This window comes from Sapajus apella, unplaced genomic scaffold, assembly GCF_009761245.1.
Source record: "Sapajus apella isolate SASKATOON/1434 unplaced genomic scaffold, GSC_monkey_1.0 scaffold70, whole genome shotgun sequence".
Classification (NCBI taxonomy): domain Eukaryota; kingdom Metazoa; phylum Chordata; class Mammalia; order Primates; family Cebidae; genus Sapajus; species Sapajus apella.
The window spans coordinates 3,856,406-3,880,238 of record NW_022437010.1 but is presented as its reverse complement, the minus strand read 5'-3'; the positions used below and the strand labels follow the sequence as shown (position 1 = coordinate 3,880,238).

Genomic DNA, 23,833 nt, shown 5'->3' with positions numbered 1-23,833 from the left:
TTTAATGATTTAATTTAAAAATGAGGGTGGGCCGGGCGCGGTGGCTCACGCCTGTAATCCCAGCACTTTGGAAGACTGAGACGCGGTGATCACAAGGTAAAGGGATCGAGACCATCCTGCCCAACATCTAGAAACCCCGTCTCTACTAAAAATACAAAAATTAGGTAGGCATGGTGGTGCGTGCCTGTAGTCCCAGCTACTCGGGAGGCTGAGGCAGGAGAATGGCTTGAACCCAGGAGGCAAAGGTTGTAGTGAGCTGAGATTGTGCCACTGCACTCCATCCTGGGCAACAGTGCAAGACTCCATCTCAAAAAAAAAAAAAAAAAAAAAGGGTGAAGGAGGCTGATCTGGATTATGGATTAAAAGAGACAATAACTATAGCTCACGGGTTGAAAAACAAAACTGCTATAGAAAGAATTTTGGGGACAATGGGGATATTGGAATATGAACTGTATAATAAATGATTTTATGAAATTACTGATTTTCTTAGGTTTGCTCACGTATTGCGTTACGCAGGAAAATGTTCTCAGAACATGTATGCTAACGTATTTGGGGGTGAAGAATCTGCAACTTAGAATTCATCAAAAATAAGTGGGTGAGGCTTTGAATGTGGAGAGACGAGATGGAGAGAAAGGTGGCAAAATGTTCAGTGAGCTGAAGCACGGATACGCGAAAGCTCATTGTACTATTTAAAAAACTTTTCTGTAGTTATAAACCATTTTTTCTGAAAAAGTGCAGGAGGGCGAAGGTCTTTCAGGGAAGGACAGCGCAAAAGCAGCCGCGAGCTGAGAAAACATCGGAAAACGCCTTTCAAAATAACAATCCCGCCCTTCTCGGGGCTCTTCCCTATAGGCTCTTCCCTATAGTCACGTGGCGGCTTGGCCCCACCCACAGCTCCCAGAAGCCCGCGCGCGACGTCTGCGGTCCGGTCGCTTCCTCCTGGCTGGTGGGTTGCAGCCATGGAGGGGGAGCCTCCACCTGTGGAGCAGCGGCGGCAGCTGCAGGAGGAGCTGAGCGAGTTCGTGGAGAGCTGCTGCCGGACGCTGGAGGAGGTGACGGCGTCCCTGGGCTGGGACCTGGATAGTCTGGATCCCGGGGAAGAGGAGGCGGCGGAGGTGAGGAGCGCGGCCGCGGGGCCGTTTCGGGGACTGTCGGCCGGTGGTCTTCTGTGGCACAGGGAGATCCGCACTGGCAGCCGCGGAGGGAAGGCCGAGGAGTCCCCGTTCGTATGCAGCGCTGCGGTGGGTGCTCGGGACCGGAGGGTCCCGAGGGGTGCAGCGGGCGCTAGAGCAACCCCGACGTCTCTGGGTCCCGGGCTGGGGCGCGCGAGGGCCTCCCGAAGGCTCCACGGTGACCTCCTGTGCGGCGCTCCCGCCGAACTTCGAGTTTAAAGAAAAAGAGGGGCCGGGCGCGGTGGCTCACGCCCGTAATCCCAGCACTTTGAGAGGCCGAGGCGGGAGGATCGCTTGAGCCCAGAAGTTCGAGACTAGCCTGGGCAACATGGTGAAACCTCTTGCCTCCCAAAAGTACAAAAATTAGCCGGGTGTGGTGGTGTGAGCCTGTGGCTCCAGCTATTCGGGAGACTGGGGCGGGAGGATCGCTAGGCCCTCTAGGCTGCAGTGAACGGAGATGGCTACACTGCACTCCATCCTAGGCGACAGAGCAAGACCCTGCCTTAAAACACAAACAAAACTCAGGTCAAGATGCGACGAGTGAGGAGGGAATGGCAGATTTGGTATTTATTTAGAAAGTAAGTGAATGGGTCTCAGAGCGCTGCAGCAGGATTGGCGGTTTGCATTGTCATCTGTCATACGGATTCCGCAGTTGCACCAGATTCCTGTCAGGAGAGCTGGAAGTTTGCCAGTTAGCCTTTCTATGCCTTAAAATTGGACACTTCTGACTGGGACAGCACCGATTCTAGGATTATTAAAGGATATCACCAAGAGATGGTAACTGGCAACTCTCTTGGACATTAGAATGGCTTTTTAAAAAATGTAGGCAAGTGTATTTAGAGTGAACAATCATGATTTTTGTTTGTGGGGTGTTTTTTGGTGGTCTGAGAGGAAGGGAAGTGCTCCAATGGGGGTAATTCATTATTTTTAGTATTATTTCTGGGTTTACCAGGCTGTAATAATTTTTCCTGGGTTTAAGTGACATCACTGATTCCCCAGAGACATTTAAAATATATTTGATTTCTGTGTATACCATTCATTATTTATTGTATTAAAAGCATAGTGGAAATTTAAAAAATCTTTATTGTTCATTTAGAGGAGTATTTGAAGCTGGGAATTCCATTGGAGTGGGGCTTACCAGACCTTTTTATACATTGTTTACTCAGCATTGCAGTAACATTGGATTCCTTGTATTAACATTTAAATAGCACTTTGTTTGTGCCACTTACATTACTTCATTCAATACTCATAATAACCCTATGAAGTAGGTATTGTTGGCCACATTTTATAGATGAGGAAAGGGACATAGAGGTGATAATTTGTCCAAGAATACACTGCTAGTAAATGGCAGGTAGGATTTGAACTCAGGTTGTGGCTCCAGTGAGTCTGTGCTTGATCGCTATGCTGCCTCTTTAAAACTCTTGTAAAATTCCCAAATTCTGACCATCCGCTGTGGGTTTACATCTAATTTTTGCAAAACTAATATTGGATAGTCAGGAGAATGACTTGGTTTGAAAATACTGCTTAGTGACATCCATAGTTCTTAGAATGAGTGCAATCCAATAGTGAATCTTCACATTTCCACCAGTGTTTTAGTACTGAATTTAGTGAACAACAGTTATAGTTCCTGGTCCTGACCGAGCTTGTTGTCTGGTGGTGCTGAGGGAGAATACAGAGAACTCAACCATTGTTATCATGGGTCTATGATGGGTGGAGTTAGACTTGCCGTAGTATACTTTATTGTAGGCTGTGGTGGACAAAGTTGTGGTCAATGAAGGCTCCCTGCACAAAGTGAATTCTAAGCCGATAAATAAAAGTGAGCTCAATTAGCTAGGTGAAGCAGGAGGGTGAGGGGAGAGGGGAAGCATCAACAGCATGTGTAGAAGTTCAGAGAGAAGGGAGTGACCAAATGAGGAAGTCTCAGTAGTTAAGGATAGCTAGAGCATAGATTGTGGAGTTAGAGCAGAATGATGATGGTGGGTAGAGGCCAGATCTCAAAGGTGTTTGTCAGCTATGTTAGAAAATCTAGGTTTTTTTTTTTTTTAAATGAAGGCAGTGGGGAAGTATGGAAGTATTTTAAGCCAGGCATATCATAATCATATTTACCTTTTAATAAAATAATAATTGCTTACATTTATTGGATGCTTGCTATGTACCAGGTCCTATTTGAATTCCTTTATGTGTATAAACTTAAGTATAGTTTTTTAAATCTTCACAATCACTTTGTAAGAGAGGTCCTGCTATTATTTTCATTTTATATAATAGATGAGGAAAATAAGGCAAAGAGAGATTAAGTACTTTACCCAGTTTCATGCAGACAGTAAGTGGCAGAGCTGGAATTCAAACCAGCTACAGGATGGAGAATGAAGGGGAGGGCAGCAAGACTGGATGGGGTGGGGGAGAACATGAGAGAGATTGAGCAAGCGCAGTCACGAGATGCCTGTTGTATTTCAGGAGACAGATGTGATACCCTGAATTTGCGAAGTGGCAGTGGAAATGGAAGATGTTGGGGGATTTTCAGAGATATTTAGGAGTTAAATTGGCAGTACTAGGTGATTGACTGGATGTGGGTGATGAGGGAAAAGAGGTGGTTTCTTGCTTGAGCAGGTGGGACCTTTCACTGAAATAGAAAAGTACAAGAGGAATAGGTTTGAGGGATAAGAGATGATAAATATAATGAATTTATTTTTGTTCATGATGAACTTTTAGTGTCTTTAGCGTATGGTACTGGAGAGAAACAAGGTATAAAGATCTAAATTTTGGGAGTCCTCACTTTAGTGAGAGTTGTAGCCTTGAGATCTTTCAGTAAGCATATAGTAAATAGTAAAGTCAGTGGTTATATCAATACTTACATGAAAACGAGCATCTGAACGGGGACAAATAGAGCAAGGAAGACACATATTTAGAGGAGATCAAGTAGAAGGGGCCAGAGAAGTAGAAAGAACGTGAGGAATGTTTCAGGATGACAAATGGACAACTGGGGTGTGACCTTCTAAGAGTTCAGATATGACAAGACAGTGACATATTCTTTGGTTTTAGTAGCAAGGTTGTTAGTGACCTATTGACTGGTTTCAGTGGGGCAGTGAGTGAGGAATGGTTGTAGGTGAGGTTGTTTAAACAGTGAATGTAAACACATCTTTCAGAGCTAGGCTTTGAAGGAGTAGAGAGAAGACAGGGGCATTTAGGGGGTTAGGGGTTGAAGGGGTGTTTTTTTTTTTTTTTTCTTCAATGCATACCCACATGGGGGTTGAGAGAGGCCTGTAGAAGATGATGCACTAGACAGTACTGTTACATAATTAAATAGTAAACATTTAATGGGAATAATTATTTAAATATTATGTACCTATTTTCTTTGTTTCTGTTTTATTTTTTTATAGGATGAAGTTGTGATATGTCCTTATGATTCCAATCATCACATGCCTAAATCGTCTTTAGCAAAGCACGTGGCATCTTGTAGATTGAGGAAAATGGGCTATACCAAAGAAGAAGAGGTACCATATATTTACCATATTATATATATGTCATAGGTACCATATATTTACTATATTATATATATGTCATGCGTTTCACACGTTAATTCACAATTTTTAGAAGTTATATTATGAGGCTCTCTGACATAAAATAATAGCCTTTATTTGAAAGGTAGGATGGCACTTTCCTAATTTCACAAATTGTGAGAAATAAGTAATACTGATCTATTGTTTCTGTCAAATCTTAAAATAGTCAATTATCTGATACTTAAGAACACTAAGGTTTTTTTTTGTTTGTTTGTTTTTTTGTTTTTTTTTATTGTTCAGGGTGAAATGTATAATGCTGAGTTTTTCTATGAGAATGTGAAGATACCTTCAATTACTTTGAGTAAGTATTAAGTATAATTTAAAAATATCTTAGTGTAGGTATTGATTTTCCATCTTTCCATTATCAAAAGAATGGATTTTTTTAAGTATGCTTATAATTAGGAAGGGCATTTAGTACCTTAAGAGAATGTAGAATTAATTAATGTACAAGGAAACTAATTCACAAAATCTGAAGTTTAGAGACCAGGCCTGTGTTAATAGGCAGTGAAAACCTTACAAAGCTTTGTACAGTAGAGCAGACACCTTCCTTCTCAGTTAAAACAAAAATTTGAGCTTGTGACACAGATTGAAGGATAAGACTGAAGATGGACATTTGTTCCAGGGATTCACAGCATATATAGAGGTTAAAGTCTTGGGCTCTGGCAAAAAATGTCCTGATTCATCTCCTGTTTTTATCATGAACAGATGTGACTTTCAGCAAGGTAATTAACCTGTTTGTTGCCTAAATTTCTTTAAAGTGGAGGTGGTTATAGTAGCACTTTGTGAGAATTAAGTGATATGTGTAATATTTTTAGAATAGTGTCAGGCACTTATCTGGAGGCAGCTAGGGGGTCACAGAGTTGTGACCATTACAACACAGGCTTCAAGAATGTTAGCTGTTACTGATCGCTAAAATTTGTCGCTGCTGCTGCTGTGTGCCTAATTATAGGCGTGAACTGCTTGAAGTCTGGTTACTTACTAGGCTGTAGATAAATCTGAAAGGATTCTGTGTTCAGATTTTGTAGACAGGGATGTGGATGTTTCTTAAGATTTTGGAAGGTCTGTCCACATGCCCAGAGAGCTTGGATCAGAAACCAGTTAATCATTTAATTGTGGTCACTGATGATTCATATTGTATTTATGGATTTTTTTTTTTTGGCAGATAAGGACTCACAATTCCAGATAATTAAACAAGCTAGAACTGCAGCTGGGAAAGACAGTGATTGTTATAATCAAAGTAAGTGGCATCACAGTTTAAGTGAATTAATGAATCAAATTATTATTTTTTTCTTATAAGCATGTTACTAATTTTCTTCAAGAAAAGCCTGTGATAACAGCTACATGGGAAAGATTAGATTTTACATTTAACATTAGGCTAATTTGCTTAGTTTCAATCTTCATTTGTTAGATATTTCCTGTTAAGATACACCAGAGTCTTACTAGGTCACTATCTTAGCTAGGGGTTTATCCTTTGAATTACCTGGTGATTTATAGGTGAGGTTGCCTTGTGGCTAATTAAAAAAATTATTATTTAGTAAATATAGACAGTCTCAATTTAATGATGGTTTAATTTAGGATTTTTCAACTTTATGGTGGTGTGAAAACAATACATAACCACAAGGTATTAGAATTTAAGCCCTAGGGATTCTTTTATCAGAAGCTGGGCTGCATTTTCAATTTAAGGGTATTTTCAGTTTACGATGGGTTTGTCAGGATATAACCCCGTGTAAGTCAATAAATGCCATTGAGTGAGGCTCTTTTACCCTGAGATTTCCTCTCTTGAGAGTGCTGAAATGCAATGTAAAGAAAAGGTTTAGGCTAAAAGAGATTAGTCTCCACAGCTACCCTCAGGTTATTACCCAGTAAGTGACTTGGTTTGAGGTAATGAATGCTTGGGATCCCCTTCTCAGAAAAAAAAAGTATAAACACAAATGTTTTACATATAATTTCAGAGGATTCCTATTAACAGATCTTTTCATGGCCAGCTTTGGAGCTGGGTTAACGAGTTTCTGCTTGGGAACCTCAGCAGGGACTAGGTTGGAAGTTTTAAGCATAAGCTTCTAGGAAGTTGAAAGAAAACTTAATCTGTCAAAAACGTAGACATAGGCCGGGTGCAGTGGCTCACGCCTGTAATCCCAGCACTTTGGGAGGCTGAGGCAGGCGAATCACCTGAGGTCAGGAGTTCAAGACCAGCCTGATCAACATGGCGAAACCCCTCCATCTTTACTATAAAGTACAAAAATTAGCTGCGCATGGTGGTGGGTGCCTGTAATCCCAGCTACTCCAGAGACTGAGGCAGGGAGAATTGCTTGAACCCAGGAGGCAGAGGTTGCAGTGAGCCCAGATGGCGCCATTGCACTCCAGCCTGGACGACAGAGCGAGACTCTGTCTCAAAAAAAAAAAGACACAAATGAGTTAATAAAAATCTAAATTTCTAATGAACCTAGATATGACATCTAGCCAAAACTTGAACAACTTAGAAGGATTTCTGCATTGTATTGTCTTCTTTAAACTTTCTGCAGGTAGCTTTCTCTGGATGTCTTACCTTTTTTTCCTCATTGTTTTTTCTAGCTGAATTATATTTACCAGGCTGTAGTCATGGTTGGTTTTCCCCCTTGTTGAAGTTGAGGATCTTTACCAAATATGTTCTAAGCCAGTATCTAAGCCAGGATTTGATGTCTTAGAGTTGCACTGTGGCTTCAGAAGGAAGACCATCTTATCCTTAGCTGTCTATATTACATGGGTAATCTACAACAGCCAAAAGCACATTTCTTTTGGCTGTTCCCACTTTTGTCAGTTCCCACTTTTGCCCCTGTCAGCAGAACTCCAGGTTTTTTATTTTGAGGGAGACAGTTGACTCTCATTTTATTTGGAGAGGTTACTGAGCTGTGACTAGTCAAGCCTTTTTTGGCCTCTGCTGTTTATTGGTTCTACTCATATCCCCTGGTAATGTACCCATAAAAAAGTAGAGGTTTTTGGTTTTTGAAGGGGTTAATACTTACAGGACTTTATTTGACTCTTAAGTGGTTAGAGTTACTGAATTTATTGTAGAGTTGAAAGAGAACTTGGAGATCATCTAATCCAGTGTCTGCATTTTATATATAAGAAAACAAACTGCCTGATAGAGACATGATTAAGTTCTAGTGTGTTCTAAAGGGCTTCCATATTTTTATTTTTTAAAAGCTGCTTTTTTTTCTAAAGCTCTTTTATGAATTACATTTCTCTTTCACAACAAGCTTGTGATAAGTCAAACGGATACTTTCCTCTGCATAATAGGTGAAGAAACAGGCACACAAAAGTGAAATAACTTGCCTTTGCTAAATAATAGCAAAGTGGATTCAGAACTAAGTTCTGAATTTTGACACAAACTCTGAACTGAGTTGTTTGATTTTCTGTTAGAAACCCTACATTTAGTAAAATTTGTGGACTAGGATTCTAGATATTGCTCAAATTTATTTATTATATCTTTCATAATGAAGTGGAAGCATATCACCAACTTCATATCTCTACATACTAATTGTGACTATCAGTGCTGTTCATTGTTTATTCTACTTGGTGTAAACCTGTTTGAAAGAAATAAAAGTAGCTGCTTGGCCATGTATTAATGACAACAACTCTTAGCTTTTGTCTCCTTATCTGTAATGTAAAACTCTCCTAGAGTTGTTGAGAGGAACAGCGATAATGGATGCTAAAGAAGCCCTAGCTCCAATAATTGGTAGCTATAATGCTCTAAGTGAAAATTAATGTACAGAAAGTAATATTAAGATAATGAAATGGATGAGTTTTTTTATATATGAGTAGTTCAGAAAATGTTCTGCTTTTTAATTTATAGAACAGTAATAAGGTAGATTTGGACAGTGAACTTAGTTCTTTACAAAAGCAAAGAATTGCTTTGAATAGTTCTCTCAATAGGTAAGAGGAACTTTGATTTTGAATTTTCACACTATTCAAAAATTGTTAACAGTAGCTTTTTATGTGATCTGTAACACTATTAAAAACTTTTTTTTTGGCCGGGCACTGTGGCTCATGCCTGTAATCCCAGCACTTTGGGAGGCTGAGGTGGGTGGATCACGTGAGGTCAGGAGTTCAAGACCAGCCTGGCCAACATGGTGAAACCATGTCTCTACTACAAATACAAAAATTAGCTAGGCGCAATGGCGCGTGCCTGTAATCCCAGCTACTAGGCAGGCTGAGGCATGAGAATCACTTGAACCTGGGAGGCAGAGATTTCAGTGAGCTGCACTCAAGATGGCGCCACTGCACTCCAGTCTGGGCGACAGAGTGAGACTCTGTCTCAAAAAAAAAATTTTTTTTTTAAATATCCTCTGTAGAGTTATGCAGTTTTTAAACAAATTATTTTTCTGGCTCACTTATGTCTTAGACATTTTAAGATCTTTTCCCTCATAACAAGAATTTCTTTAAATATCTTATTGATATATTTACTTTGAAGGGAGAATGACTAATATCAGAAATTTTAGATTTCTCCATCTAATTCATATTTTATTTGTTATAACTAAAATGTAAGTTTTTTGACAAGGTTTTATGTATGTTTTCATTTCCTCTGTAATGTCAGGCCTAAATTCAGTGTACAGAATTCTCAATCTGTTAAACTTCATGAAAACTCAAACAACCATTAGATCTACATACTTATTTTCAGATATAGTTACTTTGGTTAATTTTTTAACCAAGCTATTTCAATCATAAACAATCATTTTATATGTAGTGCTTTATCTTTTTCCTTCAATATTAAATATTCAAGTGGTATACTTCAGTATCATGAAGTGTGTTTGAGTCATGGCCATGATGTGAAGATCAGTATACTATGAAAGAAACTTAAAAAGACAGGATAGAATGGCTTTAGAGCCAATCTGTTCCTATCACTTGTGAGACTTTGGGCAAGTCATGTATGTTACTTCTATGACCCTTAATTTCTGTATCTGTAATCTTAGGGAATTGACTCTGAATGAATTCTCCCTAAAATTCTGAATTTGTATCTTTGTGACAATACCTTCTACTACTATTTAATGTTGCATGTTACATGTTTAAGATCTCCTTTGATGACAAAAGTGACTAATAAGAATGAGAATTGGCATTATTAAAACAATGGATTAGAGTTTCAATTTGGGGTGATGAAAAGGTCAGAGATGGATAGAGGTTGCACAACAATGTGAATGCACTTCATGTCTCCGAACACTACACTGAAAACAATGGCTAGAATGTTAAATTTTATGTTATATATACTTCGCCACAAAAAACCTGCAAAAACAGACAGTCAAAGGGTCATAGAATTATTATAATTACAGAACATTCATATGTACCTTTAGATCACTTAGAAACGTGCATTTTGAAAATTTACATCTTATGTAAATGTAAGTTTATTTAAGTATGTTTATCCTTTTTGTTGTCAGAAATATCTGTGTTCCGAATGAACTGAATGCAGTTTGTTGCTTAACCTTTCCTGTACTTTTTCTTTTTCAGTAATTGGGGTGAGTATAAAGAGGAATTAGGAACCTGAGTGTACTCCTTATTTAAAGATATTCAGTATCCTTTTTGCAAATGATATCCTTTTAAAAGTATCACTCAAATTTCTAAACTTTATCTTAATACCTGTCACATATTATAGTCTTGAATTGGAATTTTGGTTGAATTTCAAGGAATTTAAGTATCAGTCTTCATCATAAAGAAATTTAAGATGAATAAATTGAAGAAAGTGCTAAAATAATTTAAGAAGGAAATTATATTTCTTTGTTTAAAAATAATAGGCAAAGGTTTATGTGGAGCTTGTTTGTAATACATCATTATTTTCTAATCTTTTTCTCCCAAATTTTTATAGCCTATATTCAAAGGAATTAGGCTTATCAAAGTTGTTTTTATAATTTTGTATTATTAAATGCCTACTATAATTAGAATAAAATTGATTGACTTGAAAGGGAACCCTTTTTTCCCACTAATTCAAAATTCTTTGACTAGTAAAAATGGCCATATATTGTTATCAATAGCCCTGTTAAACCCTGGCCTCAGATTCATTGCAGCTCTCCTCTTAATATGTAGACAAATAGTACCTCTTTTTTGTTGTAATGCTTAGTTCATAGTATGGTCTTATTTGAATTCTTTTGCCTCTACCTAGGAACTTAATGAGGTTAGACTTTATCAAATATAAGTATCTGGAAAGAGCTACTGATTTTATTTGTTCTATGAACCAGTTACTACTTTAGAATAAGTTAGCAAACAATGAAAGGATTCCTTTAGTAGCTCATGTTCTTTGTTTGCATTAGTGAATAATGAAGTCTAGAAAGAATTGTTTTAAATTGCTTTTTTTACAGTTCCAATCATTTTTTTATTTGAGAAAATTTGAATCTCAAAACAAAAATTTTCTTCAGTGTTTAATACATCGTATCAAGGTATTGTATTTTCTTTTTTTTCACTAATGAGCAGATTTTAGAAAATTCTGTAACTACTGGGGGGCACTGCTATTAACTTTTTTCAATTAATTTGGTTAAGCCACTGTGCTTCCTCCTCAGGAAATTAAAATGAGTTTAGTTTCAGTTTAATCTGTCTTTTTCTGGCCTGAGGAGATGTTGGACTTCTGCTACTTAATTAATTATTTTTTGGCCCCTAGCTCTAAGTCCTTGCACAAGTGTAATATATTTTGAATATTGACCATCTAACTTGATGTCTCATACAAAAAGATATTTTTTACACAGTTTTTAATATTTCCATAGTTTATTTTCAAAGAGACTATAATGCATACATATTACTTATTAAAAGCATTTTTTCCCAACTTTGATGGCGAAAAGCATATCAACAGATAACTACTTTCGTAGATGGGTAGCCTTTTAAAAATTGTTACCCAAAAGGTTTTCATAGAGCAAATTGTCTCTTACGGTTATTCCTGCCTGCCTTCCTGGGATCTGTCTTTATTATTGTTGGAGAGAATAGCAAACATCCATAATTCATTTTTTTTTCATGGATATTACATTCAGGATAGAATTGTTGTTTGTCATTTATTGCATAGGTTGATATTTTGTATAGTTAGGGATTCTTATGAAAAAAATTTTTTAATAATTGCATTATGAAAGCACATGTTTAAAGATAATTAGATTTTATGTTCACAATGCTTCATGTATTGTTTATTCTTGTGATTTTATTTTTACTTTAGGGATTTATTCTTCATTGCCTGTTGAAGTTCCTCTGAATCACAAACGGTTTGTTTGTGATCTAACTCAAGCTGATCGTCTTGCCCTGTATGATTTCGTAGTTGAGGAGACAAAGAAAAAGCGCTCTGATTCTCAGATCATTGAAAATGATAGTGATCTCTTTGTAGACTTGGCTGCCAAAATCAATCAAGGTTTGAGATGCACATCATAGCTTTACATTTCTTCATTATCATTTTATTGAGTATTATTAAGATGATTTAATTGTCAGGCCACTTGGCCTTAGAATAAAGTGGTTTTGTAATGTTTAATATTGACATGCAGTTGGCCCTCTGTATCTGTGGGTTCCACATCCATCAATCTGACCAACTATGAATTGAAAATATTTGGAAAAAGTAAAAATGGGTAGTTGCCTCTGTACTATACATGTAGAGACTTTTTATTCTTGTCAAAATTCCCTAAACAATATATTAACAACTATTCATACAGCATTTACATCATATTAGGTTTTTGTTTTGTTTTAAAAAAGACAGAGTCTCCCTCTGTCGCCTAGGCTGAAGTGCAGAAGTGCGGTCTCAGTTCACTGCAATCTCTGCCTCCCAAGCTCAAGCAATTCTTGCGCCTTAACCTCCCGAGTAAATGGGATTACAGACATACGCTACCATGCCTGGCTAATTTTTGTATTTTCAGTAGAGATGGGGTTTCCTCATGTTGGCCAGGCTGGTTTCAAACTCCTGGCCTCAAGTGATCCTCCCACCTTTGCCTCCCAAAGTGCTGGGATTACAGGCATGAGCCACTGTGCTTGGCCTCTATTAGGTATTGAAAGTAATTTATCCTTTAATTTGGGGAGGAGATAAAAAGAAAGGAAAAAAAAAGAAAGTAATTTAGACGTAAAGTGTATGGGAGGGTGTGTGTAGGTTATATGTAAATACTATACCATTTTATATCAGAGACTTGAGCATCCATGGATCTTGGTATCCTTGGGGGTTCCTGAACAATCCTCCATGGATACTGAGGGATATTTACTCGGTACCTGAGGTTTTGCTCTGACTTTTACATTAAATGTACCTTCTTTCTGTAAGAATATTTAAACTGTGGGAGGCTGAGGTGGGCAGATCACAAGATCAAGAATTCAAGACCAGCCTGACTAACATGGTGAAACCCCATCTCTACTAAAAATACAAAAATTAGCCAGGCATGGTGGTGTGCACGTATAGTCCCAGCTACTTGGGAGGCTGAGGCAGGAGAATCGATTGAACCCAGGAGGCAGAGGTTGTAATGAGCCAAGAGCGCTCCATTGCTCTCTAGCCTGGGTGACAGAGTGAGACTCTGTCTCAAAGAAAAAAAAAAAAAGAATATTACAACTCTGTTGTTACTTTAATCTATGTACCTAAGCACTCTTATGTTCAGCTAATGGCTGGAGAAAAGGAATGATAGAAAACTTAGCCCATGTATAGAGATAATACACAGTGTTTATTTAGAATGTTTTGTGTGCTACTCTAAACAAGTTAAAATACAGGATTGTGATGTGTTTATTTGATAATTCATAGAATTTAAAAGCTTTGGAGGTTACAATAATTTTATTCTTTCATTAGATAATAGTCGAAAAAGTCCGAAATCCTATCTTGAAATTCTGGCAGAAGTAAGAGATTATAAAAGAAGACGCCAGTCCTATAGAGCTAAGAATGTTCACATAACCAAGAAATCATATACTGAGGTAAGTTTTACATAATCTTTGTTGATAACAAAAATTTCCCTTAGGTAATTTTCTAAATCTGTTCTATGAATTTCCACAATTCTTTGGAAATTTTCTAAAAGTGTCATCAGTGTGGCCACACCTGATTTGTATCTGTTCCATCACTTCTAGACCCACCCTTCAGCAGGCAAAGGCTTTCATAGTACAAAAACCTTATATAAAACAGTCATACAATCAATCTTAAAAGATAGCACCTTGTGAGAAAGTAGTAGTGTATCAGGGTAAAAGCATGAGTTTGGGCTTTAGGTAGACCTCACCTTGAGTTTTGATTCTGCCCTTTCTTGTTGGCTCTTTGACTTCAGCAAGTTATTTGGGCTTTTTAGATTGAATGTTTTCTTTTCATAATAATTATATAATCTCTGCAGGGTTGTTACGAGAATTGACTGACAGAATGCACGCAAAACAAAGAATATTAGCTATTACTTTTTTTGTAGAAATCTTAGCATATTTTTATGTACTCTAGTAATATTTGGGCTTAAGAAATGTGTTGATATACATTATACATTAGTCTCTTGGTATATATCTAGACTTATTTTCAGATGCCATTTAATGGCTTATTAGAGTTGGTGAATTTTTTTGGTACCTTTCCCAGACTCTACAAATAATTTCCTCATCGATTCCCTAATTGTTCCCATATTATTTCTTACTTCTCTCTGATTTAAAAGACCTTCCATAATCTGGCCTCCTTTTCCAAAGCATTTTCTTTCGCTTTAATCAAGCATGTCTCTTAAACTGTATCTAATTGCATATAATTATTCTTACCTCCATGCCCTAATACCTGTTATTTTCTTACCTGAAATGTTGTTTTTGCCATTTTAAATCTTGTTGAGTTTAAGGGCCACCATTCCCATGAGGTGCTAGTTGACTCATCTATCATTAGTTTATTGTACTAATATTCTGTACCACACAGCTTAGCTCTAAATTTTATGCTGTTCTTTTTACAATTAAAGTCTGACTTTAGACTTACCTTTGTAGAATTAGACTTATCTTTGCAAGTAGAGATCTGGGTCCCTGTCATACTACCTTGGTGATTCTTAGACTCCCTAAGATACTTGGCTCATCAGTTGTTTTTAGTCTGGTCTCTTGATAACCTTTGTATTCAAGCTTAAATGTTGCTGCTAGTATTTTTTATGATTTTATAGTTTATCTTTTATTGTGGAAATATTCAAACGTATACTAAAGTGGATAGCATAGTCTAAGGAACTCTTATGTACCCATCACCCAGCTTCAAAAATTGAAATATAAAATTGGTAAGGACTTCATAGAGAAGGTAGCCTTTGAGGAAAAGGGAGAAGCCAGGAGACATTCCTTTATGTCTGCTTATCTTTCTTATGTGGTAGACCTGAGCTAGGTGGGTTCTGTGCAGACATCAGGCTTCAAGGAGCTTATGTAGAGCTATTGACAGGGAGGGAGGCTTGTAGGCCTGCTGGGAGGCTCGAGAGCTGGAACTTGAGATAGGTGTGTGTGACTAATGTTACTCCACTAGGTTGGACCTTAGCATGTCTTAGGTTTTCCATGGGATAATATAATGGAGGAGGGGAGGTGGAAGATAAGAATTTTCTGGGTAGAAGAACTAGCATTCTGAAAAGCAGATAAAAGTATAGGAGTTTTTCAGAGACTCATTAGTAATCCAGGGTGGCTAGAGGCTCATTTCTGTCTGATGTAGTAAAATCCTGGAGGGCTTTGAAGGCTTCATTAAGGAGTTTGGATATTGTTCCATTTTACTTTGGGAGCCATTGAAAGTTTCTTTAAGGTGGGGAGAAACAGAGTCAGGCCTGAATGACAGTGTTTTTGAGATTGCCCTTTGCTCCCTATACCTTTTTTCTGAAAACATTTTCTGTTTAATCATGAGGAAAGCGTAAGCTCCTGTTTTAGTTTTGTCTTTGCCTCTGCAGTGACTAATCCTGTGCTTGGTGGCATTTGTAAATAGGAAAGGAAAAACTTTCCAATGGTTCTTATGGGTAAGGGATTTATAGTGTTATTTGGAAAGTATCTGTGAAGTGACTGTACATTTCATATTTTGTCTTATTAAGTCATATGATTAAGTCAAGATGACTTAATTATAAGGTTTAAAAAATTTGTAAATAATCTCTGACAGAGATATAAATTGCAAAACTAAAAATAGTACCAAGAACTCCCATTATTGCCTTTACCCAGATCACTCATTGTGATCTGTTATTTTGCCACATAACTTATCATTGGCACTCTCTGTCTGCACATTTTTCACTCTCTCGATCTCTGTGTATACATATTTTTCCTCTGAATTCTTTAAGAGTTAAATTACATACACCATGACCCCTTTATGTATTTCCTAAGAGATATTTTATTACATAAAGTTAGTACAGTTGGCAACTTCAAATTTAATATTGCTATAAAACTTTTACCTACTATTCATATTCCAGTTTGACCATTGCCTTTTCTGTGTTCTCTGAACTACACATGTCCCACAGTCTTTTTTGTCATAGTGCTTAGTAAATATTTGATTATTGGCACTGGTTTTTCTAGCATTATAGTCTTAATTTTTTGAGCAGTTTTCTTACCTGAAATTCGGTGCTTACCTCTCCTAAGGTGATTCGAGATGTGATAAATGTGCACATGGAAGAACTCAGCAATCACTGGCAAGAAGAGCAAGAGAAAACAGACGATGATGCTGAAAAGTATGTCATTATCTTTATCGGTGGAAATACTCTCTTCAATCTCTTAGTTATAATTGTTAAATTTTAGCATTTCTAAAACCCTTGATAGCACACCATATACTCATCAAAATGCTTATTGTTTTTTGTCAGTGTTCTCAGGTTTATTATACCAGAGTTGTTCTGACATTACCCTTTGACAGTTTTCAGGGGACAAGCATATTAGTGAAATATTTAAATAGCAAAACATATTAACATTTATGCCTAGTATTCCATTATTGGAACGCCAGGCATGTAGGCCTTCTTTATATCCTACTGCTCAAGGTCATCGCCAAGGTCTTATTGCAAAAATTCAAAAGCTTGCAACCTCAGGCATAAATGGGTTAAGAGTTGTGTTTCTTTGTCGTCTGATACGGGTTATAAGATTGTGCATATTTAGACCATATCTACCATTAGTTTGATATAGAATATTGCACTTTAGGCTGGTGTGTCTGTGTGTGTATACTGGAGACAAGTGACAAAACAAACTGATTAACGTTCTTTTCTGTGTTTTAGGAATGAAGAAAGGAGATCAGGTTCAGTAGATTCACGACAGTCTGGTGGAAGCTATTTGGATGCTGAGTGTTCACGACATAGAAGGGATCGGAGTAGAAGCCCACATAAACGAAAAAGAAATAAAGATAAGGATAAAAACTGTGAGTCGAGAAGAAGGAAAGAGAGGTGGGTCTAACCTTGCATCATCCAACACTGAATTCTCTATTTTTTAGAAGTAGAACAGGCTCTTCTGTTGTAGACCATGCTGAGAAAATAGATTTTAAGAATAAGTTAGAGGCTGGGCGAGGTGGCTCACGCCTGAAATCCCAGCACTTTGGGAGGCCAAAGTGGCCGGATCACAAGGTAGGAGCTTGAGACCATCCTGGCTAACACGGTGAAACTCCATCTCTACTAAAAATACAAAAAAATTAGCCGGGTGTGGTGGTACGCGCTTGTAGTCCCAGCTCAGGTGGCTGAGGCAGGAGAATTGCTTGAACCTGGGAGGCAGAGGTTGCAGTGAGCCAAGATCGTGCCACTGCATTCCAGCCTTGGCGATGGAGTCAGACTCCATCTCAAAAAAAAAAAAAGAAGTTAAAGTAAGGAGAGTAAACAATTGATGATGATTCCTAACATTCATTATAGTTCAGTTCAAATAATCATCACTCTAGTGACATAGTTCTCTACATGTGTGATTGGATATTGGTTTCTCTTTTTTATCTCTTACTTGCTTGCTTCCTAAATAGGACATATGAAAGTAATGTCTAAGTAGGATGTAACTGTGTTAAACAGGTGTTTTCCTAGATCCTTTTCTTCTGCTCATTCCTTCCTTCCTTTCTCTTATTCTTTCTCTTTTTTTTCTTCTAATTCGTCAATTAAGGGTATATGGGGTCAGAGAGAAGATCTAAATTTTGTCAGTCAATTTGGTCCTTGTTGGTAAAATTTTGATAGCTCAAGAGATATGAATTAATACCGAATAGTAAATGTAAATCATTTGAAGCATATTTCAGCTGCTTACAAGGCATGTACCTAGATCTCAAGTTCATTGAGCCTATAACTAAACTTGCCTTTTTCTCAGTCTGCTCCCTTTTCTCCAGCATTCCTATCCTGGTTAAAGAGATGACTCCCATCTATTACCTAAGCCAGAAATCAAGGAGTCATTTTAGATACTTCCTTCCACTCCTTAGTGTCTGGTCAGTTCCTAATGAAATGATGGTCATTTTCCTAATTGTTCTACTTGTCTCTAAATTTACTGCATATGATTCTATCCCTTGTATACTGCTAGAATGAATAGTCAACTCATAGGACTCTACTGGCGGTCTGGCTTGGTGGCTCACACCTGTAATCTCTACACTTTGGGAGGCCAAGCTGGGTGGATCACTTGAGCTCAGGAGTTCAAGGCCAGCCCTGGAATCTTGGCCAAACCTCATCTCTACAAAAAATACAAAAATTAACCTGGTGCACACCTGTGTTCCCAGCCACTTGAGGGGCTGAGGCAGGAAGATTGCTTGAGCCTGAGAGGTTAAGGCTGCAGTGAGCCATGTGCGTGCCCCTGCATTGCCAGCCTGAGCAACAAAGTGAGACCCTATCTCAGAAAAAGTGAAAACTTGCTGGGCTTGGTGGCTCACGCCTGTAATCCCAGCACTTTAGGAGGCCGAGGCGGTGGATCACAAGGTCAAGAGATTGAGACCATCCTGGTCAACATGGTGAAACCCCGTCTCTACTAAAAATACAAAAATTAGCTGGGTGTGGTGGCACGCACCTGTAATCTCAGCTACTCGGGAGGCTGAGGCAGGAGAATTGCTTGAACCCAGGAGGCGGAGGTTGCAGTGAGCCGAGATTGCGCCATTGCACTCCAGCCTGGGTAACAAGAGTGAAACTCTGTCTCAAAAAAAAAAAAAAGTGAGAACTCTTAAGTGGCAAAATTCACATTCTTTTGAATGGCTCTCAAGACTTCTGGGATCCTGGCTCCTACCTACTTGTATTTTGCTACTACCCCATGAAATGCATAACTTGTGCTCTAGCCAGCCTGAGTTACTTACAGTTCCTCATCCACACTGTGCCACATCAATGCCTTTCCACTTTGTGTTCTGCTGCCTACCTCTTTTTAAAAGCCTGCTTGATAAACTCCTCCTCATCTTTTAACACCCATCTCAGCCATTTCCTGAAGCCTTTCTCCCACTCATTCAAGCAAAGCTGATCATCTTATCCATTTTGTCACCACCCTACCTAGCTCATATTTGTTCTTGAGTTTAATGGTAATTATCACTACTAGACTGTGAGCCCCATGAAGGCAAGGTCTGTATCTTACTTTGTTTTTTACACACAGTACTGTCAAATATTAGGCTATCAAATAATATCCTGTCTCTCCAGGGCCACTGGTAATCAGGAATTAAAGCTTATTGTATTGGTTTGATGATTTTGTTCATCTTACTATCATTCAGTTAATTAGGTGTAAAGCCAGCTATGACTTAGTCCTTTTCTTATACAAATGAAATATTTGCTTAGTAGTCCTTTTGGATTCATATGCTATTTTATAATAATTATACATACACAAACTAATTCTTGATTATTAAAATTGTGTTCTTTCACTTCCTTCAGGTTTGGTAGTGCTTCTTCTACTTAAGTAATTTTTGACATTTCTAATCAATCCCTATTGACTCAAATACATTAGAAGTCCTCAAAAATCTAAACATTAAATAATTTTTTTTTTTTTTTTTTTTTTTGAGACGGAGAGTCATTCACGTCACCCTGGCTGGAGTGCAATGGCGCGATCTCGGCTCACCGCAACCTCCGCCTCCTGGGTTCAGGCAATTCTCCTGCCTCAGCCTCCTGAGTAGCTGGGATTACAGGCACGCGCCACCATGCCCAGCTGATTTTTTGTATTTTTAGTAGAGACGGGGTTTCACCATGTTGACCAGGATGGTCTCGATCTCTTGACCTCGTGATCCACCCGCCTTGGCCTCCCAAAGTGCTGGGATTACAGGCTTGAGCCACCGCGCCCGGCAACATTAAATAATTTTTATTTAAAGAAGATAAACTGGATATAAACCAGAAATACTTTTCAACAGGCTAATCTTTGATATCCACACCTGGGGTGGACTGAATTATAGGTACTTGGTTTATCTCACATAAACTGGAACAAGTAAAACATTCATTTAGAATTTAACAGTGATTTTTTTTTTTTTAAAGAGTATATATGAAAAATGCATTATGAAAACTAAGAGACAGGCTGGGTGTAGTGGCTCACGCCTGTAATCCCAGCACTTCAGGAGGCCGAGGCAGGCAGATCACCCGAGGTCAGGAGTTCAGAACCAGCCTGATCAACATGGTGAAACCCCGTCTCTACTAAAAATACAAAAAATAGCCAGGCAAGGTGGTGCATATCTGTAATCCCAGCTACTCAGGAGGCTGAGGCAGGAGAACCACTTGAAGCTGGGAGGCAGAGGTTACAGTGAGCTGAGATCGTGCCACTGTACTCCAGCCTGGATAATAAGTACAAAACTCCATCTCAAAAAAAAAAAAACCACTAACAGACAAAACTGAAATAGGAATAATAATAATGATTTTTTTTTAATTATGCTTTGAAGTTCTGCTTTAAAATTAATTATAATGTATATGTAAATGATAACTAGAAAATTCATTTCAAATAGGATATGAAAGTGGTATATATTACTGTTGAATTATTTTAAAGCTCTGATATTAAAATGTCCATCATTTATAACCATTTCTTTTGGTACCTCTTTTGTTTCAGGGATGGGGAAAGACATCATAGTCATAAAAGAAGAAAGCAAAAAATATAAATGAAGTACTTGTACATGTATTAATTATGCTTATGCCATGATAACCAATATGCTGATGTATTAATTGGAATTGCTTTGCATAGGAGAATGTTTTTATGATCTGTTTAGTGCTTATTATTTTCCAATAAATATACTTCAAACCGTTAGTACACTATTATACCCTACAACTTTGTTTTCCTTATATTTTAATAGATGGTTTGCTTCCTATAACTGATCTTGTTTTGTTCTTTTTTGCTTATATATGTATCTCAAAATTCTTTAAAAAATCAATATTTATCATATGTAAATTAAACATGAATATATTCTCATTGCAAAAAACTACATCTTATAAATAAGGCTAACCCTTTGAACACTGTCTGCAGTTCCTGTCGTCACGCCAGTGGTAACTACTGTTTACCACTACACTGGTGAATTGTAATAGGGAAAAACAATCTAAATATTGAAGGGAAGTGGCCTGACAAATAAAATATAATGTAGTCATAGGATAGATTACTGTATTAGAGTTAAAAGAAGTAATCTAGATCCATATTGACCTGGATTGGTCTCAGAAACATAGTGCTCAGTGAAAATAGCAAGTTATAGAAAGTTATATACAAAGTATATATACATACAAAACAATACTGTGCATTTTCTCTGGCTATATAATGTATGTAAATATATTTTTAAAGGTTCAGAAGAATCCATACCAAAGTTGTAACAGCAAGTAGGGGGTATAGATGAGCGATCGGGGTGCAAATCAGGATTGGGAGAGTGGTCAAAGGGAACTTTAGCTTTATCCATAACACATTAATTAAAAAGTTATTCATGTTTCATTTAATTTAAAATATACTCTCATGTTGTGTTTTGTAAATCAACAGAATTGAGGTACTATTTACATATATTTAATTGCACCATTTTTAAGTGTATATGTTATTGGGTTTTGACAGATTCATACCTCTGTGTAACCACTATCACCATCAAGATATAAATATTTTCATTGCCCCCAAAATTCCCATACCCACTTTCCCAATCAATTCCTCTACCCCTAGCCTAGGCAGCCACAGATCTGCTTTTGGTTACCATTGATTAGATCTATCCTTTCTAGAATTCATGTAAATGGAATACTGCAGTAAGTACTCTGCCTTCTTCCACTCTGCAGATTTTTGCGATCGATCCCTGTGTGTCAGTTGACTGTTTTTTTCTGTTGCTGAGTAGTATGTTCTATGGTATGTCAGGTCATTCAGGTGAAACTTCGGCATGAAATGTTAAGCATCTGACATCTAAATAGCAATATTTTGAATGTTTGAAACTCAGGTTAAATATTTTGTTTCCAAGTAGAAATGAAATCTTACTATTTCAGTAAGTAGCTGACAATGACAGAAAGATTGATAGGATTTGGATCAGATTGGCTGTTAGGCTTCAAGTTTGGGAAACAGCTCTCAGACTTATAACTTAGAAATCAACAGGTTACTTGCCAATATTGCTGTCATTGTACTTAATTTCTAAATATATAAAATCCGCATTTAAAAATGTAAAAGCAAGGACTTGGGAGTGACTGATGAATCATTAAATTGCTGCTTTAATAGATCAAAACCACTGGAATCACCAGGAATTTCATATTGCTTCATATTGTGTGATAATTTGTAATTTTGTTTTAAATTATGATTTCATTGATTTTACTAACTGGAAGAAACAGAAGAGTAAAATTGGCATATTTAGGTTTTTTGTAGAAGAAAGAAATGAAAATTAGGAGTGGATTGGGGGGAAATAGAACAGTACGGAGAAAGGAAAAGATTGAAAATGTAACCAGAGTTCTTTAAAGCTCACATTTTATAGTATCACTGCTGCAAACTAATAAAATGTGGAATTGGATGCAAAGAGGCATTTGTTTGATCCTTAAATGAATTAATCTTACGTACTTACCTGTTTGAGTTTTGGACCTTTCATTAGATTTGAGCTACTTGAGAGCAGGGTTTATACCTCCATCAGTGTGACCCCTGTGCCTGCAACCTCATAGTTGTTAATTTGTAATTTTAAATTTTGACAAAAGCATTTTCACAGCCCTGTCACATAAGATCTAGTTTTTAATGTCTAGAGTGATGCTATGAATAATTACTATAGCTGCTGTCCATCTTGCCCATCCATTAAGATACCTTCTCACCAACATTTCTAATCTACTGTCTGGGGTGCAGTGGTGCAGTCCATAGCTCAACTGCAGCCTCAAACTCCTAGGCTCAGGTGATCCTTTTGCTCTGGCCTCCCATGTAGCTGGAACTATAGGTTTGTGCCACTATACCCCGGCTAATTATTTTATTTTTTTAGAGACGGAGTCTTGCTATGTTGCCTAGGCTGGTCTTGAACTCCCGGACTCAGATGAGCCTCCTGTCCTCACCCTCCCAAAATGCTGGGAGCCACCAGGTACCAAGCGTGAGCTACCACACCTATCTAAAAAGTATATATTTAAAATTTTTTTTGGAGAGACAGGATCTCACTATGTTCCCCAGCTGGTCTTGAGCTCCTGGCCTCAGCCTCCTAAAGTGCTGGGATTACAAGTGTGAGCCACTGTTCCTGGTCACTTTGAGATATTGACAAGTAAATTGCTGTACAAAGCCCAGGGTACTGGTTAGATTCAGTAAGAAACTGAACTCAGCACTCAGAATTTTAAATTATATCAATGATCTTCAAGTATTTGCCACTTTTGAGTACAGCTGATTGGATAATCTCAAACCCTTAAGTGAAAATTCATTGTCAAATGGTAAATTTGAGATAAAATATTTTAAACACACTGAAAAGTATTTTCTAATTACCTATGTACACTATAGTACAGACATATTGATTCTATAAACATGTTCATAGGTCTTCCCCCCGTCTTCTGAGGACATTTTCTGTTTCTTTTTAGTGAGTTCATGAATGTCTAAGGGTTATGGTGCAAAGCATTGTTGCATTCTGAGTATAAAAAAATAAAATCCACTTGTATTTGCTTGGGTGTGTTTACAAGTCAGTTTCCTTTTATGTAGCTTGCTTTTTCATTTGCTGTAATTGATTCTGCAGGTGTATTAATTATTAAACTAATGCTCTTTTAAACCACACTTATGACATTAGTGATTGTGCTTCCTGCTGTGGTCAAAGATTTGGGAGTTTTTGGTGTTATAGGAAGTGTTCATAGTTTTTGGATATTTGGACTGGGACCGGTAATTTCTAGAGCTCCTTTTCAGGAAAGTAAAAATAAGATTTGCCAGATGTAAGGG

The 23,833-nt window shown here is 37.6% G+C and overlaps 1 protein-coding gene across 1 annotated transcript; it reads left to right on the top strand.

The window, feature by feature from the left end:
• The first annotated feature begins 909 nt into the window (after positions 1-909).
• Positions 910-23,566, top strand: SNRNP48 (small nuclear ribonucleoprotein U11/U12 subunit 48). Its single transcript, XM_032250013.1, has 9 exons — positions 910-1,115; positions 4,550-4,663; positions 4,970-5,030; positions 5,892-5,966; positions 11,889-12,077; positions 13,479-13,600; positions 16,208-16,296; positions 16,828-16,992; positions 20,558-23,566. The coding sequence occupies exons 1-9, from the start codon at positions 960-962 to the stop codon at positions 20,604-20,606; spliced, it is 1,020 nt and encodes a 339-aa protein (XP_032105904.1). The 5' UTR covers positions 910-959; the 3' UTR covers positions 20,607-23,566.
• Positions 23,567-23,833: the final 267 nt, after the last annotated feature.

Bases quoted from the DNA above. Each gene is read 5' to 3' on its own strand.
- SNRNP48 (XM_032250013.1), top strand. From the start codon at position 960: ATGGAGGGGGAGCCTCCACCTGTGGAGCAGCGGCGGCAGCTGCAGGAG. The intron at 1,116-4,549 runs GTGAGGAGCGCG...ATTTTTTTATAG, and splicing joins GGGAAGAGGAGGCGGCGGAG to GATGAAGTTGTGATATGTCC. The intron at 12,078-13,478 runs GTTTGAGATGCA...TTCTTTCATTAG, and splicing joins GGCTGCCAAAATCAATCAAG to ATAATAGTCGAAAAAGTCCG.